The sequence below is a fragment of the Oncorhynchus masou genome, chromosome 15 (genome assembly GCF_036934945.1).
Source record: "Oncorhynchus masou masou isolate Uvic2021 chromosome 15, UVic_Omas_1.1, whole genome shotgun sequence".
Classification (NCBI taxonomy): Eukaryota; Metazoa; Chordata; class Actinopteri; order Salmoniformes; family Salmonidae; genus Oncorhynchus; species Oncorhynchus masou.
The window spans coordinates 33,295,892-33,314,088 of NC_088226.1; the positions used below are offsets into that span (position 1 = coordinate 33,295,892).

General features: G+C 42.8%; 1 protein-coding gene across 1 annotated transcript in view; it reads right to left on the minus strand.

Moving 5' to 3' along the window:
- Positions 1-18,197, minus strand: part of LOC135556158 (phosphatidylinositol 3-kinase regulatory subunit gamma) — a 297,567-nt gene that overhangs the window by 131,902 nt on the left and 147,468 nt on the right. The window contains exons 6-7 of the mRNA XM_064989134.1: positions 9,757-9,958; positions 7,666-7,751 (exon numbers count right to left, since the gene is read on the minus strand). Of these exons, the coding sequence (XP_064845206.1) occupies positions 7,666-7,751; positions 9,757-9,958 (288 nt within the window). The remainder of the gene's footprint in view (positions 1-7,665; positions 7,752-9,756; positions 9,959-18,197) is intronic.

Sequence of the window (18,197 nt, forward strand, 5' to 3'; positions counted from 1 at the left end):
CTCACATAGACACATTCCACATTATGTTATGTGATGTTTTGTTGTTATTTGTTTAAAATCATGATTTTTTTTATTGCAAATGGGCTCCAGCATTTGAACTAGTTATTTATGGGACATGGAATGCATTGCAATATAATAGAGAACATTATAAACATTGGAATGGGTACTGTTTGTAAACCCTGCTATAAACACAGGGAGAAAAGAAAAGAGGGAGAGTGAGTGGAAGAGAGGGAGAGAGAAGGGGGGGATATGAAAACAGAGAGAGAGATGTTGAATGAGAGGTGTATCTCTCTCTCCCTCTTCCCCTCTTTTTTTTCAGAGCAACATGCTCACAGCCACAATGAATCCATCAGTATCTGACAGGGCTAGTCATCCGAGACGATGGAAGCCAAACGCAAGCCCACAAGATCTGCCTTTAAACGCAATGTTTTACCAACAAACTTTCCTTGCCTGGAACACATTAAGGCCCAAATAAATGTCCTGGGGCCGGGAAGGGGGGGGGTAATAGGGTGTGTGTGTGTTACATTTGCTAGGCTGTGGAAAGGGGTTGCGTGCCGTCAGCGGTGGAAAGCTGAAAATGGCATAAATGTGAAATGGGGTGTTTTTTATTATTATTTATTTATTTTTCTTGGTTGGCAACGTTAGTATTGCGTGATGATAATGGCTGACAGATTGACTGGCTGAGCTGGGATCCACCGAGGTGTAAAACTCAAGTGATCCTGCTCCACCAAACACATACACACACACACACACAGAAACTTGAACACTCAGGTTGGGACCGTATCTGGTCGCATCATTTTAAGACTCCATTTGCAGTAGGCTTGGTTGGGCCTAATCAGGGATTAATGATACACCCATGGGAGCTAGTCTGACCTTTGACTCGGGCTAATGTAGACTCTGAAGCTGGAGGGGTGAGGGGTGGTAGGGGTGCTGGTTACGGATCCAGCGGGGGAGAAAAGTGTTCACACGTGAACCTGACCTCTCTCTTTCTCCCCACAAACAAAGACACATAGCTGACCTAGACAAATTGTGTACCTGCATGTCCACACTTTGTGGCTACTGGCCTTTTTTTTTTTACTGAGATTCAATCTGACAAACAAAAGGCCTGTGGACTTTACTTCTGCAACGTAAAACATTTAAATCATTCATCTTGAGAATAGAGACAAATACGATCATAGCTAGTGATACTAGAGGTATGGAGATCCTGTATGCTTGATTGGACAGTCATTCAAGCAGTCGCAAAATGTCAAGATGATCTTGAAGAGATTCCATCCCATCCACTCAGAGAGCTCGTCTAGTGGGTTTGTGTGAAACAGGTTATAAAAGATGTTGCATATCAGAGACAAATAGACAGGACTCCTGTGACCGCTTTGTTGGTCTAATGTAACTCTGCCAACCCACACATCATCCACACACACTTAAAAAGGGCACTGGGATTCATTCCACACAATGTAACTCTGGAGGCTAAATACCTTATACTGGAAAAATGTACTGTTAAGGACCGTTCCACACTCTACTTATGTAACAATAACCATAACCTGCAACTCCATTACTATGTAATTGCTAGGTAATTATGCCAAATGAAATGTTGTTTTTATAGTAATTAAAGCATAAATGACCCTAGTGTAAGAGCTGCTGGAATGCAAAGTCCTAATGATATATCAGTGAAATAAAGGCCTCAACAACCCCATACTGATTTCCATTTTCATTGCCGCTCCCGTCCCTCCCTTCTATTCTCCTAAATGATGTCCCACTAACCCTATGTCTTGCCCCCATTACCCCCATCTAGCCCCCTGACTCTGACTTTCAAGGTGGTGAAAGCCACCCCATAAACCCCTCTCTGTTCCAGGCATGCTGAGTGTGATGATTGGCTCAGAGTTATAGTGCCTTTGTCCTGGCTCAAGCCAAGCACAGACAAAGGGTTAATATAGGGCCCAACATTCCTGATCACAGCTGAAGGGAGGAGAAGTGGTCATCTTATAGTTACATTGAACAGGCTCTTAAGCACTTACAAATGTGTTAAATATTTTACGAATTAGAAGATGTGCACAATTGTGCACAATTTTCGGGGGGCCAGTTTTGACTCGTGAGCACTACTTTCAGAACTATTGGCTGAAATTATACAAAACCTTTATAACGCATCGTAAAGTAACACCTGGTGTCCAGATGTACACACCTACTAAAAGAACCTTGCAGGGGGTCCAGAGAAACTGTGTTACTGAGGTTGGCTGACTCTCCAGGGATGTTTCTTCGACATAAATACTGGCAGCCCAGCCGGACAAATGCAGATATCTGGTTACATTATCGCAGCTTTCACGGCAAAGCAAACAAATGGAGGAAGACGTATGCTATTATCTCATGCTATGCACAATTTGTTACAGTAGCTCAGGACATTTCTTAAACCAAAAGTCTATTTTCCGCTGAAGGTTGTGCGTTTTCCCACTGTGAGAAATACACAAGTTAAATAAACTACATGGTCCAGCTTTGGAAAGCTACTCAAGTCTTTTCATTAAAACCGCCAACAAACACCCCATGATGGCAGTGGGCTGTTTCTTACAGGACAGACATAATACAGAATATCTGCTCTCTACCAGAACCATGCCTTTTAGAACCAGCCTGTCCTTGGACAGAACACCAACAATTTCATTCTACAGACACACTGCCACCGCAACGGGTGTAGAATTAACTGAAATGATTGCTTATACTGTAAGCCCTTTTCCCAATGATGTAGAGAGAGAAAAGAACATCATAAAAAAAGAGTAACACAAGAGGAACAAAATACAAAGGAATGTAGCTAAAGTGTTTTCAGAAAGTATTCATACCCCTTGACTTTTTCCCACATTGTATTGTGTTACAGCCTGAATATAAAATGGATAAACTTTTGATTTGTTGTCACTGGCCTACACACATTACCCCATAATGTCAAAGTGGAATGATGTTTTTTATTTTATTTTACAAATTAATTTAAAAAAATTAAAAACCAAAATGTCTTCAGTCAATATTCAACCCCTTTGTTATGGCAAGCTTAAATAAGTTATGGAGTAAAAATGTGCTTAACAAGTCGCATAATAAGTTGCATGGACACATTCTGTGTTAACAGTGTTTAACATGATTTTTTAATGACTGCCTCATCTCTGTACCACACAGTTATATGTAATCTTCTTCAGTCGAGCAGTGAATTTCAAACACAGATTCTGCTTGAATATCTATGTTAAGACCTGAAAATGGTTGTATAGCAATGATCAACAACCAATTTGACAGAGCTTGAATAATTTTGAAAAGAACAATGGAGAAATGTTGCATAATCCAGATGTGGAAAGCTCTTATTTTTTTTATTTTTTTATTTCACCTTTATTTAACCAGGTAGGCTAGTTGAGAACAAGTTCTCATTTGCAACTGCGACCTGGCCAAGATAAAGCTTAGCAGTGTGAACAGACAACACAGAGTTACACATGAAGTAAACAATTAACAAGTCAATAACACAGTACAAAAAAGGGGAGTCTATATACATTGTGTGCAAAAGGCATGAGGAGGTAGGCGAATAATTACAATTTTGCAGATTAGCACTGGAGTGATAAATGATCAGATGGTCATGTACAGGTAGAGATACTGGTGTGCAAAAGAGCAGAAAAGTAAATAAATAAAAAGAGTGTGGGGATGAGGTAGGTGGAAAAGGGTGGGCTATTTACCAATAGACCATGTACAGCTGCAGCGATCGGTTAGCTGCTCAGATAGCAGATGTTTGAAGTTGGTGAGGGAGATAAAAGTCTCCAACTTCAGGGATTTTTGCAATTCGTTCCAGTCACAGGCAGCAGAAAACTGGAATGAAAGGCGGCCAAATGAGATGTTGGCTTTAGGGATGATCAGTGAGATACACCTGCTGGAGCGCGTGCTACGGATGGGTGTTGCCATCGTGACCAGTGAACTGAGATAAGGCGGAGCTTTACCTAGCATGGACTTGTAGATGACCTGGAGGCAGTGGGTCTGGCGACGAATATGTAGCGAGGGCCAGCCGACTAGAGCATACAAGTCGCAGTGGTGGGTGGCATAAGGTGCTTTAGTGACAAAACGGATGGCACTGTGATAAACTGCATCCAGTTTGCTGAGTAGAGTGTTGGAGGCAATTTTGTAGATGACATCGCCGAAGTCGAGGATCGGTAGGATAGTCAGTTTTACTAGGGTAAGTTTGGCGGCGTGAGTGAAGGAGGCTTTGTTGCGGAATAGAAAGCCGACTCTTGATTTGATTTTCGATTGGAGATGTTTGATATGAGTCTGGAAGGAGAGTTTACAGTCTAGCCAGACACCTAGGTACTTATAGGTGTCCACATATTCAAGGTCGGAAACATCCAGGGTGGTGATGCTCGTCGGGCATGCGGGCGCAGGCAGCGATCGGTTGAAAAGCATGCATTTGGTTTTACTAGTGTTTAAGAGCAGTTGGAGGCCACGGAAGGAGTGTTGTATGGCATTGAAGCTCGTTTGGAGGTTAGATAGCACAGTGTCCAAGGACGGGCCGGAAGTATATAGAATGGTGTCGTCTGCGTAGAGGTGGATCAGGGAATCACCCGCAGCAAGAGCAACATCATTGATATATACAGAGAAAAGAGTCGGCCTGAGAATTGAACCCTGTGGCACCCCCATAGAGACTGCCAGAGGACCGGACAGCATGCCCTCCGATTTGACACACTGAACTCTGTCTGCAAAGTAATTGGTGAACCAGGCAAGGCAGTCACCAGAAAAACCGAGGCTACTGAGTCTGCCGATAAGAATATGGTGATTGACAGAGTCGAAAGCCTTGGCAAGGTCGATGAAGACGGCTGCACAGTACTGTCTTTTATCGATGGCAGTTATGATATCGTTTAGTACCTTGAGTGTGGCTGAGGTGCACCCGTGACCGGCTCGGAAACCAGATTGCACAGCGGAGAAGGTACGGTGGGATTCGAGATGGTCAGTGACCTGTTTGTTGACTTGGCTTTCGAAGACCTTAGATAGGCAGTGCAGGATGGATATAGGTCTGTAACAGTTTGGGTCCAGGGTGTCTCCCCCTTTGAAGAGGGGGATGACTGCGGCAGCTTTCCAATCCTTGGGGATCTCAGACGATATGAAAGAGAGGTTGAACAGGCTGGTAATAGGGGTTGCGACAATGGCGGCGGATAGTTTCAGAAATAAAGGGTCCAGATTGTCAAGTCCAGCCCAGCCCAGCTTAGAGACGTACCAAGAAAGACTCAAAGCTGTAATCACTGCCAAAGGTGCTTCTACAAAGTATCGATTCAGGGGTTTGAATATTTATGTAAATTAGATCCCTCTGTATTTTACTTTCAATACATTTGCAAAAATGTCAAAAGACATGTTTTCACTTTGTCATTATGAGGTATTCCCGTCAGGAAGTCCATGATCCAGTTACAGAGGGAAGTGTTCAGTCCCAGGGTCCCCATCTTGGTGTTGAGATTGGCGAGGACTATGGTGTTGAACCCTGAGCTGCAGTCTATGAACAGCATTCTCACATAGTTATTTTCCCTATTGTCCAGGTGGGAGACGGCAGTGTAAAGTGTAATTGAGGTTGCGTCATCTGTGGATCTGTTGTGGCGGTATGCAAATTGGAGTGGGTCCAGGGTCTCTGGGATGATGGTGTTGATGTGTGAGATGACCAGCCTTTCAAAGCACTTCATAATTACAGATGAGTGATTCGTTGAAGTTAAAACCCCCTAGAGTCTATTGACACAACGGTGTGGCATTCTAAGTAACACAACAAAATAATCCCCATCAAGATCTGTCAATTTAAGCTAGAGATATTTTTGTATGGGCTGTGTCTCAATCCACCACATGTGCCTATGTTGCCCTTCCACATCTACAGTGGAAAGTGGCAGAGCTACAGCTCTGTTTGTAAGACCAGGAGACATCCCGAAAATCGGTGTCTGCCATTCAACTGTATTAGGGCAACATTTTGGAGTGGCTTTGGAATCAACCAATCACATTTTGACTTATTGAGTGGGACCGTTTTCACAAAACCGTATGGAAACTTCTGCCTTCTTGCTCCCAAATGGCGCAATGGTCTAAGACACTGCATCTCAGTGCAAGAGTTCTCACTACAGTCCCTGGTTCAAATCCAGGCTGTATCACATCTGGCCATGATTGGGAGTCCCATTTGGAGGTGCACAATTGGCTCAGTGTTGCCGGAGTAGGCCATCACTGTAAATAAGAATTTGTTCTTAAATGACTTGCATAGTTAAATGAAGGCTACATTAAAAAAATATATATATATCTATATATCTATATATATATATATATATATATATATATCACTGCGCAATAGCAAGAAGTTGTTTTCCCACGATCTAGCTAACTAGCTTTTGTGGTCGGCTAGATACCAGCAGCTGCAGCAGGTGTTATTGTTGCCAATTTGTTAGCTTCTCCCTTTTCAAGAACAACTTTCAACAATAAGTGAAGTTTCAAATTATCATCATTTGGTGAGTGTGATACATTGTTACATTTAAAGTGGAACTGACAGCATTTTAGCAACATGAAATCTTTTAAAATCTGTTCATATACACCCCCAGGAACAATATGACATTTGAAAAAAAAAATCTGACAAGCGACCACTTAGATAGGGTCATTTTCACGTTTGATAAATTCTTGGAATGTATACTAAGGCATTTGTGAAAATTCTATAGCAATATAGAGTGGGAAAGTGGCTGTGCATTTGGAGAAGTAATAGAAACTGCAGTAAATAAAATGGAATAAAAACATCTGTCTTGTCCAGTCCCGGAGTCTACACAGACCGGTGCGCTACAGCCAATCAGAGCTACAGTGGACCTTCATACAAACAAGCCATTTGCCACATGGGCCTGCCATCATTCACTTTCAACTGGATTGTATTTTTTACAGGCAATTGCAACAGCTCAACTTTAGAATATTAGAACGTTATTTGCCAAACACCCCGAAATACACCTGAATAGATTTCTGCAAATATGTAAACACCACGAGAGTCCTCTTACATTTTGGGAACTTTACAGTCCCATTGATCAAACAACCATGAAAATGTAGTCTCTGTCCCTCAGTTATGCACATCACAACAACAAGACTAACATCTAATGCTAGCGAGAGCAAGATGAGTTACAATCTAACGAGGGTACATTAGAATAAACCCTCTCAAAAGCTTTCAAATCTTAAAGCAAGCGCATCTACTCACGACCACAGCCATAAACACAGTCCAGTTCAAAACAAAATAACCCCTGTGTTGAGTACAGGAGGTATGCACAATAGAATCCTACTCTGGTATGTTTTTCCCAGAACAAAATCTCTTGCATACAGTATATTGTTTTGCTTCGGTATGTTGCATTGAAAGTGGCTAATAATGCGTTGATTCGATCACAATTGCCACAGTAAAGGGAAACGTTTATAGTGTTAACTAACTGAGGAAAAAAGTTGAGTGAAGTTCAATCTTGTGCTTCTCTCCATGGGGCACTGCCTAAAATGAGGACATCTGTACTCTCTATTGAAGTAAATACCTAGGCTTTACTATGGGCTCTGGGCGAAAGTAGTGCACTATATCTGAAATAGGGTGCCATTTGGGATACAACCATGTAAAAGACCATGACACCCAACTATATCAGGAAAGAGAGAAGGTCGGAGAGATTATAGCTCAGGTCCAAAAAGGCAGTGTCCTACCTGGGGCTGCCTGCATTTCCACCAGTCCCCCGGCTGCAATCAGGGCCTCCATGATCTTCACATGGTGCTCTGGGTTTACGTCCGCACTGCAGGGAGAGGGACAGGCAGGGTCTGAGGTCAAATGAAGAGACAGATATGTCAAGAGTTCAAGCACGAGGAGAACACGGTCACGGATATAAATATGAGAGAGAGATATGAGCGAGAGAGAGAGAGAGAGAGAGAGAATGTCATTCTTCTTATAACCATACAATCCATAAGTATGGTTGAACTGCAGTAGTAAATAGAACCAATTGGCTTCTTCTAGAAAGAGCATATTGGTAATGAACCAGATCACAGGAGTGAAGGAGGAAAAGGAGGAAGTGGGGGATTTTGAGGGGAGGCCCTGGTCACACCATGGGATGGCAAGCTAATGTCTCTGGCAGACAGACTCCTCTGGTTCTCCTCTCTCTCCCGCCTTCCCTCTCTTGCCTGGTACTGGGTCAGAGAAAGTGTTGATTTACTTATGTATTTATTTCCTATAATTCAAGTCCTGTGATGGGTACATATGTGACCTCTCTCTCTGAGGAAGCTGATGAACTCTCTCTATTATTTGCCTGCCGTGCGGTGCTCTCACGACTGTAGTTTGACAGGCCACAACTCTGACATGAAATACAAGTGCGGAAGAGAGAGATTATGTTATGTTTACGCTATGGTTACTATGTACAGTAAACTATATGGTGACATTTGCATGCAAACACAACACTAAGACTGGATTACATTTTCATCTTCCTTCCACAGTTAATCTGATTTCAACAACTATTGATCTTGAACTACTACTTCTATGTCCTACTACTACTTAACACTCTATAATCTCGGCTGTCAGAATTCTCTGCCTGGCCAGGAGCTAAAGGGTTAAGAAGACTTCCTCCCTGCCCTGCCGTTCCTATCTACTCTCTATCCAATGAGTTTACGTCTGAGTACCAAGTGGTAAAAGGTAGTGCACTACAAGACACTGAGACATACTAAACTCCACAGTAAAGGTCAGACAAATAGACTCAGGTTGGCCTCCATCAGGTTCTCTGGTGGTTATGGTCAGAGGGCTGAAACACCATGGGTCAAAGTTAATATCAACAACACAACGGAGTGAAGGGCCAGGGAGAGCAATGCATTCTGGGATAATCCAGCATGCTCACTCCTCCTGGTGACATCAGAGGGGAACGGAAGAGCGAGTGGAAGAGGCTACACAAATATCACAGGTTCTGCCTCATCGACAGGGATCTCTTATTCCAGTTTATTGTGTAAAGAGAAGCCAGAAACAGACATCCTCACTGATTCAGAGCAATTCACAGAGCAATTCTCCCAGTGAGCTTTTGCCGTGTATGTGAAACATAAACAGCATGCTCACCAGGTCAATGCTTTGCTTGACCATTTCAGCTTACGATATACATTGACAGGATGTTAACATTACCACCGAGCCAAATATTACTGCATACCTTTCCCTTTAGTAAACGCAGCTCTATCAGTTCATGCCCAAAGGCCTACAAGTGCACAGGGAATTCTAAACTTCCTCTTCTTCTTCTTCTTCTTCTTCTTCTAAAATAGACTTGAGAGTGTACATGAAGAGGATAGGAACAGCATCACTATCAAATGGTCACTATCACTATCAACAACAACAGCAACATAAAAACATAATTGAAGCTGCTGGCTAGCAGGTTTTTATCTTAAAGCTCCAGGGTAACATGCTTTGTTTACATTTTCATTAGTTGACTGTAGCTGCATGCCACATGTCAGTATACAGTATACCTGAGAATATAACATGCATAAGACCCATTTTTAATATGTTTCCTATACATGTTCGACAGTACACAGTACAAAAAGGGTTCTTCGGCTGTCCCCTTAGGAGAACCCTTTGAATAACCCCTTTTGGTTCCATGTAGAACCCTTTGTGGAAATTGAGCTACATGAAAATGGTTCTACCTGGAACCCAAAAGGGTTCTTTAAAGGCTTATTCTATGGGGACAGTCAAAGAACCCATTTAGGTTCTAGATAGCACCCGTCTATCTAAGAGTTCAGCCAGCCACACCACTTCATCAGTGCACCAATCAGTCTTACCTGAAGTGGGAGTGTTTGAAGATGGTCTCACTGAAGACCTGGCCTAGAAGCCTGGGGCTGGCCTGGTTCTGAGCTTCACTCTGGGCCACCTTGACCAGGTGTCTGGTGAGGTGCACCAGGAGCTGGTGGTTGGCCTGGGGCACGCTGGGGGACTCCAGGATCCTCTTCAGCTTCTCGCCACAGTCCTCCATGCTCTGAGTTTCTGGAGTAAGAAGACAGAGAAGGGAGAATGAGTACAAGTGTGTATTGTATTTGTGTGTGAGTGTGTGTGTGTGTGTTGGGACAGGCACAGTAGTAACATAACACACAAATACTCAGTTCTTTGAATATTTGAGAGATATACTGGGAGATTTGAATAAAGATTCTAGCCTCCCCAACTGCTGCACTGTTGTCTAGCATAGCAACATGTAGTCTATACATACATGGATTTGGCTCTGACGGGACAAGTTATAAAGAACATGTCTTCTGTGTCCGTGGATGTTAGTAAATGCAGCTAACTCAGCAGACCTGGGATCAGGCTCAGCTCCTTTGTGTGTTGTCACAGCTCAGACAATAATGTTTAGAGAGGAGCAGTCATATTGATGCTCTCATCACAGGACTTCTCTTCATTCTGCAAACAAGATGACATCTGTGCCTCTCCTCTGCTCTGTCTAGGAAGCTAGGGCTTCCTTCAAAGAAGCCACATAGCTTCTATCTATTCTAGATTCACTTCTGTAGTCTGCTTAATGATGTTTTGTGACCAGCCTTGATTTGATGCTGTTCCCAAGGAGAAACCATCCATAACAACGACTACCCACTGAGCAAAAACAAGCTGAAATAACATTGTTTCCACGTCATTTCAACCCCAAAATTAAATGCGATGATGTTGAATCAACGTGGAAAACTGATTGGGTTTGAAAAAGGTCATCAGCGTAAGGGAATTTGTGACTCGTTTCACGAAATTAGGCGTATGTTGCGCGTGACTACTTTTATCAAAATGCATTTTTTGGGCAGAAAGGCCTTCTGGAACAAGTGTTTCATGTGCCTTAACAACAAATTTGCATGCAATCTGTACAAACAAAATTGTTAAACCACGAGCCTAGTTTGTTTAGCCATGGAAAAAGTCAGAAACCTTCCCGCTAGCCATGATTGGCTAACATAATGAGTGGGCTGGACATGGCGAGAGATGAGTTTGGATTGGTCTGCCATGTAGCATGCCTCTGTCTATAATATGAGCTGATCAGTATGTGTAGGTAGTCCTTTCTAACGTGGCTTTTTGAAAGATATCACGTAGTAGAACTGTATAGGTGTTGCTCTCCACATTCTGGAGGACCGAGTTTTGAAATCAGTGGAATTAGAGTATCATAGCTCAGGAGATGGATACAATTCTGAGTTTGATTGCAAACTTGCAGACAGAGTCAAAAAGAGAACACACAGAAGGCTGTTGTATAAAACACCTGTCTCCGGATTACATCTTCAAACAAAGAGTAACCATGGCATCCGTGACAGAGAGGAAGAAGTGTCCATCCATATATACAGGTAAGATTTAGCTATCTAAATACTCCAATATGCAAGTAACTATTTCAATAGAATATTTATGAAGTCACCGTGACACCCGTTGATAGGCATAGCTGGTAAATTCGCTCTGGCTATCTATTCTGATTTCAGAGCACTTTGGTCTGAGTGTGGCAGAGCACAGAATAACTGATGAATTTACGAACACTCAACACCCATTGTATATGGCCGGTGTCAGTAACCGTTGGCAAAAAAAAGCGTAATTAAATTGTTGTCAGCAGCACAGTTGCAGTCAACAACAGTCAGGATAACATAAAAACAGCCTAACCAGCTCTGCTAGGGTGAATAAAATGGTCCGAGTGAGCTGTTCTCTCATGTGTATGGAAGTAGCTAGCAAGTTAGCAAACGTTAGCCAGTTAGCTTGGTGATTGACTGCTGTTGTTGGGTCAGAATGCTGGGCTCAAACCTACTCCTCGGCCAGAGTGCTCTGAACGCTCCGAGAGCAAAACGCTCTGAATTTACAAATGGACAATCTCACAATACTCTGAGGTTACTGAACGCCCAAAGCACACTCACATACCAGTCTCTACTTTTATCCAAAGTTGATACAGCCTACAGGGACGAGATGAGGGCTCTGAGAGTGTGGTGCCTGGAAAACAACCTCTCACTCAAAGTCAGCAAAACAAAGGAGATGATCGTAGATTTCAGGAAACAGCAGAGGGTGCACCCCCCAATCTACATCGTCGGGACCGTAGTGGAGAAGGTGGAAAGCTTCAAGTTCCTTGGCGTACACATCACTGACAAACTGAAATGGACCACCCACACAGAGGTGTAACAGAGTCTCTTCAACCTCAGGAAGCTAAATACATTTGGCTTGGCACCTAAAACCCTCACAAACGTTTACAGATGCACAATTGAAAGCATCCTGTCGGGCTGTATCACCGCCTGGTATGGCAACTGCACCGCCCGCAACCACAAGGCTGTCCAGAGGGTGGTGCGGTATGCCCAACGCAGACCTCCAGGACACTTACAGCACCCAATGTCACAGGAAGGCCAAAAAAATCATCAAGGACATCAACCACCCAAGCCACTGCCAGTTCACCCTATTATCATCCAGAAGGCGAGGTCAGTACAGGTGCATCAAAGCTAGTAACGAGAGACTGAAAAACTGCTTCTCAAGATCATCAGACTGTTAAACAGCCATCACTAGCAAATTAGAGTCTGCTGCCTATAGGCATAGACTGGAAATCACTGGCCACTTTAAGGAATGAAACACTAGTCACTTTAACAAAGTTTACATATTTTGCATTACTCAAAAGTTATTTATAAAGCCCTTCTTACATCAGCTGATATCTCAAAGTGCTGTACAGAAACCCAGCCTACTACTCCCAAACAGCAAGCAATGCAGGTGTAGAAGCAAGGTGGCTAGGAAAAACTCTCGAGAAAGGCCAAAACCTAGGAAGAAACCTAGAGAGGAACCAGGCTATGAGGGGTGGCCAGGCCTCTTCTGACTGTGCCAGGTGGAGATTATAACAGAACATGGCCAAGATGTTCAAATATTCATAGATGACCAGCAGGGTCAAATAATAATAATCACAGTGGATGTCGAGGGTGCAACAGGTCAGCACCTCAGGAGTAAATGTCAGTTGGCGTTTCATAGCCAATTACTCATCTCATATGTATATACTGTATTCTAAACTCAGCAAAAAAATAAACGTCCTCTCACTGTCAACTGTGTTGATTTATTTATTTTCAGCAAACTTAACATGTGTGAATATTTGTATGATCATAACAAGATTCAACAACTGAAACTTAAACTGAGCAAGTTCCACAGACATGTGACTAACAGAAATAGTATAATGTGTCCCTGAACAAAGGGCGGGGGGGTAAAATCAAAAGTAACAGCCAGTATCTGGTGTGACCAACAGCTGTATTAAGTACTGCAGTGCATGTCCTCCTCATGGACTGCACCAGATATGCCAGTTCTTGCTGTGAGAACCTGTTTCAGTCTTCCAGAGATTTGAGACTGGGATGGAGGTTCACCTTCCAGCAGGACAATGACCATAAGCATACTGCTAAAACAACAGTCAAGTGGTTTAAGGGGAAACATTTGAGAATCTGTGGTATGACTTAAAGATTGCTGTACACCAGCAGAACACATCCAACTTGAAGGACCTGGAGCTGGGATTCTTAAAGAAAAATTAACAGGTATGTGAGAGACGGAATTGTTACTGGTTGGTAGGTGATCAAATACTTATGTCATGCAATAAAATGCAAATTAATTACTTAAAAATCATACAATGTGATTTTCTGGATTTTTGTTTTAGATTCCGTCTCTCACAGTTGAAGTGTACCTATGATATAAATTACAGACCTCTACATGCTTTGTAAGTAGGAAAACCTGCAAAATCGGCAGTGTATCAAATACTTGTTCTCTCCACTGTATGTAAATATGTCTATGAACATAAGATTCAACAACTGAGACATAAACTGAAGAAGTTCCACAGACATGACTAACAGAAATTGAATAATGTGTCCCTGAACAAAAGGTTGGTCAAAATCAAAAGTAACAGTCAGTATCTGGTGTGGCCACCAGCTGCATTAAGTACTGCAGTGCATCTCCTCCTCATGGACTGCACCAGATTCTTCAGTTCTTGCTGTGAGATGTTACCCCATTCTTCCACCAACATTTCTGGGGGGAATGGCCCTAGCCCTCACCCTCCGATCCAACAGTTCCCAGACGTGCTCAATGGGATTGAGATACGGGCTCTTCGCTGGCCCTGGCAGAACACTGACATTCCTGTCTTGCAGGAAATCATGCACAGAACGAGCAGTATGGCTGGGGGCATGTCAGGATGAGCCTGCAGGCAGGGTACCACATGAGGGAGGAGAATGTCTTCCCTGTAACGCACAGTGTTGAGATTGTCTGCAATGACAACAAGTTCAGTCTGATGATGCTGTGACACACCACCCCAGACCATGACGGACCCTCCACCTCCAAATCGATCCCGCTCCAGAGTACAGGCCCCGGTGTAACGCTCATTCCTTCGACGATAAAACTCAAATCCAACAATCACCCCTGGTGACACAAAACCGCGACTCGTCAGTGAAGAGCACTTTTTGCCAGTCCTGTCTGGTCCAATGACGGTGGGTTTGTGCCCATAGGCGACATTGTTGCCGGTGATGTCTGGTGAGGACCTGCCTCACAACATGCCTACAAGCCCTCAGTCCAGCCTCTCTCAGCCTATTGCGGACAGTCTGAGCACTGATGGAGGGATTGTGCGTTCTTGGTGTAACTCGGGCAGTTATTATTACCATCCTGTGCCTGTCCCGCAGGTGTGATGTTCGGATGAATCAATCCTGTGCAGGTGTTGATACACGTGGTCTGCAATGTGAGGACGATCAGCAGTCTGTCCTGTCTCCCTGTAGCTATGTCTTAGGCGTCTCACAGAATGGACATTGCAATTTATTGCCCTGGACACATCTGCAGTCCTCATGCCTCCTTGCAGCATGCCTAAGGCACGTTCACACAGATGAGCAGAGACCCTGGGCATCTTTCTTTTGTTTTTTCTATCGTCAGTAGAAAGTCCTCTTTAGTGTCCTAAGTTTTCATCACTTATAGTGACCGTCTGTAAGCCGTTAGTGTCTTAACGACCGTTCCACAGGTGCATGTTCATTAATTGTTTATGGTTCATTGAACAAGCATGGGAAACTGTATTTAAACCCTTTACAATGAAGATCTGTGAAGTTATTTGGATTTTAACCAATTATATTTGAAAGACATATGTATATACTGTACTTTATACGGTTCTACTGTATCTTAGTCCGTTCCGCTCTGACATTGCTCGTTCATATGTATCTAGTCTTAATTTGTGTGTATTGGGTATATGTTGTGTAATTTGTTAGATATTATTTGTTAGATATTACTGCACTGTCAGATCTAGAAGCACACAATAACTTCTGCTAATCACATGCATGTAACCAATACAATTTGATTTGATGAAAGAAACACAATTTCAAATTTTGCTACATAAGACAATCGAGCCGGTCGGTCACATTTAGTATTTTTTTCACCCAACTTTGAACCTAAATCCAAAGACATGTTTACATTCTTTGTTGATTTCATGTTGAATTCACGTTGGTTGACCACAACCATAATGTAAATCAAAACTAGACGTTTAACTGACATCTGTGCCCAGTGGGTATGTACCTCTACTGTGTGCTTTTGGAAATTGACTGTTTATGTTCAGTTCAATCGAGTAACAGGTTTAACTGAATGAACAACAGAAACAAAATGCAAATATGAAAACATATTAAAATAGTTTGGGGAATGGCCTTGTCTCCGAGGGATGATCAGTTGAGCCAGATGCTGTGATGGCGGGTAGCTCTATGCGGAGCTGACATTCACCCACTCAATTAAAATAGATTTTTTGGGGGGGGGGGGTTCTATCATTTGATTTACACAACATGCCTACCACTTTGAAGATTAAACATATTTTTTTTATTGTGAAACAAACAAGAAATAAGACAAAAACTTGAGCGTGCTTAACTATCCCCCCCCCAAAGTCAATACTTTGTAGAGCCGCCAGTTGAAGAAATTACAGTTGCAAGTAAGGCTTTGACTAGGCCATTCCAAGACAGTTATATGTTTCCCCTTACACCACTCGAGTGTTGCTTTAGTAGTATGCTATGGGTCATTGTCCTGCTGGAAGTTGAACCTTCGTCCCAGTTTCAAATCTCTTGAAGACTGAAACAGGTTTCCCTCAAAAATTTCCCTGTATTTAGCACCATTCCTTCAATTCTGACCAGTTTCACAGTCCCTGCCGATGAAAAACATCAATGCCACCACCATGCTTCACTGTGGGGATGGTGTTCTCAGGGTGATGAGAGGTGTTGGTTTGCGCCAGACATAGATTTTTTCCTCCTTGGCCAAAAATCTAAATTTTAGTCTCATCTGACTCATGCTTTTTGGCGAACACCAAACATGTTTGTTTAATTTTTCATTTAAGCAATAGCTTTTTTTCTGGCCAGTCTTCCGCAAAGCCCAGCGCTGTGGAGTGTATGGCTTAAAGTGGCCTATGGACAGATACTCCAATCTCCGCTGTGGAGCTTTGCAGCTCTTTCAGGGTTATCTTTGGTCTCGTTGTTGCCTCTGATTAATGCCCTCCTTGACTGGTCCGTGAGTTTTGGTGGGCGGCCCACTCTTGGCAGGTTTGTTGTGGTGCCATATTCTTTCCATTTTTCAAATAATGGATTTAATGGTGGTCTGAGGGATGTTCAAAGTTTCTGATATTTTTTTAGAACCCAACCCTGATCTGTACTTCTCAACACATTTGTCCCTGACCTGTTTTGAGAGCTTCTAGGTCTTCATGCTGCCGCTTGCTTGGTGGTGCCCCTTGCTTAGTGGTATTGCAACCTCTGGGGCCTTTCAGAACAGGCTAATATATACTGAGATCCTGTGACACTTAGACTGCACACAGGTGGACTTCATTTAACTAATTATGTGACTTCTGAAGGTAATGAGTTGCACCAGATCTTATTTAGGGGCTTCATAGCTAAGGGGGTGAATACATACATATGCACGCACAACTTTTCCATTTCTTGATTTTTTTTTTCAGTTCACCAAACCATTTTGGACTATTTTGTGTATGTCCATTACATGAAATCCAAATAAAAATCCATTTAAATTACAGGTTGTAATGCAACAAAATAGGAAAAACGCCAAGGGGGATGAATACTTTTGCAAGGCACTGTTTATACATATATACAGTATTATAGGCTACTGTAAGCTAGTAAATAACATGTCCAGTGGCACACTGACTGACCAGTTGATGATGAAGCCATAGGCTACTTGTCAAGAAATATAATCCATAGATGGCAGTTCCCATTCAAGTTAGGCCTAGCAGGCATTGCTAGTGCACCCAACAGTCAAATTGACAGGGTTTCAAACCGTTCTATGGATTATATGTTTATGGCCACAATGCAACAAGCTGTATATATGGCACACATGCTGCTTAAACTGCAGCCTTCTTGAGAGCGGGCTCCTGAGTCCTCCTGTGGTTGGCGGTTGCAAAAAAAACAAAACTTAATATATACTTCATATATAATATACACTGTATATATAATATATACTGTATATACTTGTTTTATTATGGGCCTGGGCCCAGGGGCTTCAGCTCTGGTAAACCCTGCCTTAATCCGGCCCTGTGTGCTGATGATTATAATGTTTGTAATACTAACATATACATTCCACTATGCCCAGCGAAGATAATTACATTGTGCTTACTGAATTAAATTAAAGCGATCTAGCCATTCAGGCCAGACTTACTGATTGAACCTCGGTATTAACTACATAATAGGTACTAAAATCTAATGCAGCTAGCTATCTTCATTCACACATAATCTACATGAAGGTAGCAGAATGTGATCCATATTGACCTATTAGAGTGGTGCATTTGGAGCTCGCAGGGTATTCAGTGTTAAAACCCTTGTTTGTGATTGATCGCAATAACTCAAAGTGCACTGGACTTAACCCACAACCAGCAGTATGACCTCAGTAAATCTGTCTGTCCCGACTGACATTGTGAATTTTAGCTGAGAGTGGATGAGTGTTTGAGTTGAGCCTTAGTGGTGTGTGTGTGTCTGTATTTTAGCTGCAGACAGAGCATAAGTGTTCAGTATAGAGCACCTCATGTCTAGTGATAAGGACTACTCTCCTGTTAGCTGCTCTTGTTGCCTGGCTGAGGCTGGCCTTTCTCTTAATGAGTTCCACCCATGCCTGGGGCCATTAGCGCTAGTCTGGTTAAGCCTGGCCAAGGGTGCTTATTTGAGATAAGTGTCTTAGGGTCAGGGGTCATACCTTTCATGGGGCAGGTGTTAAAAATGTAAAAAGGGTACCCAGACTTTGAAACAGGCGCACGTGAGCCATGTACAGGCAGACAAATGGA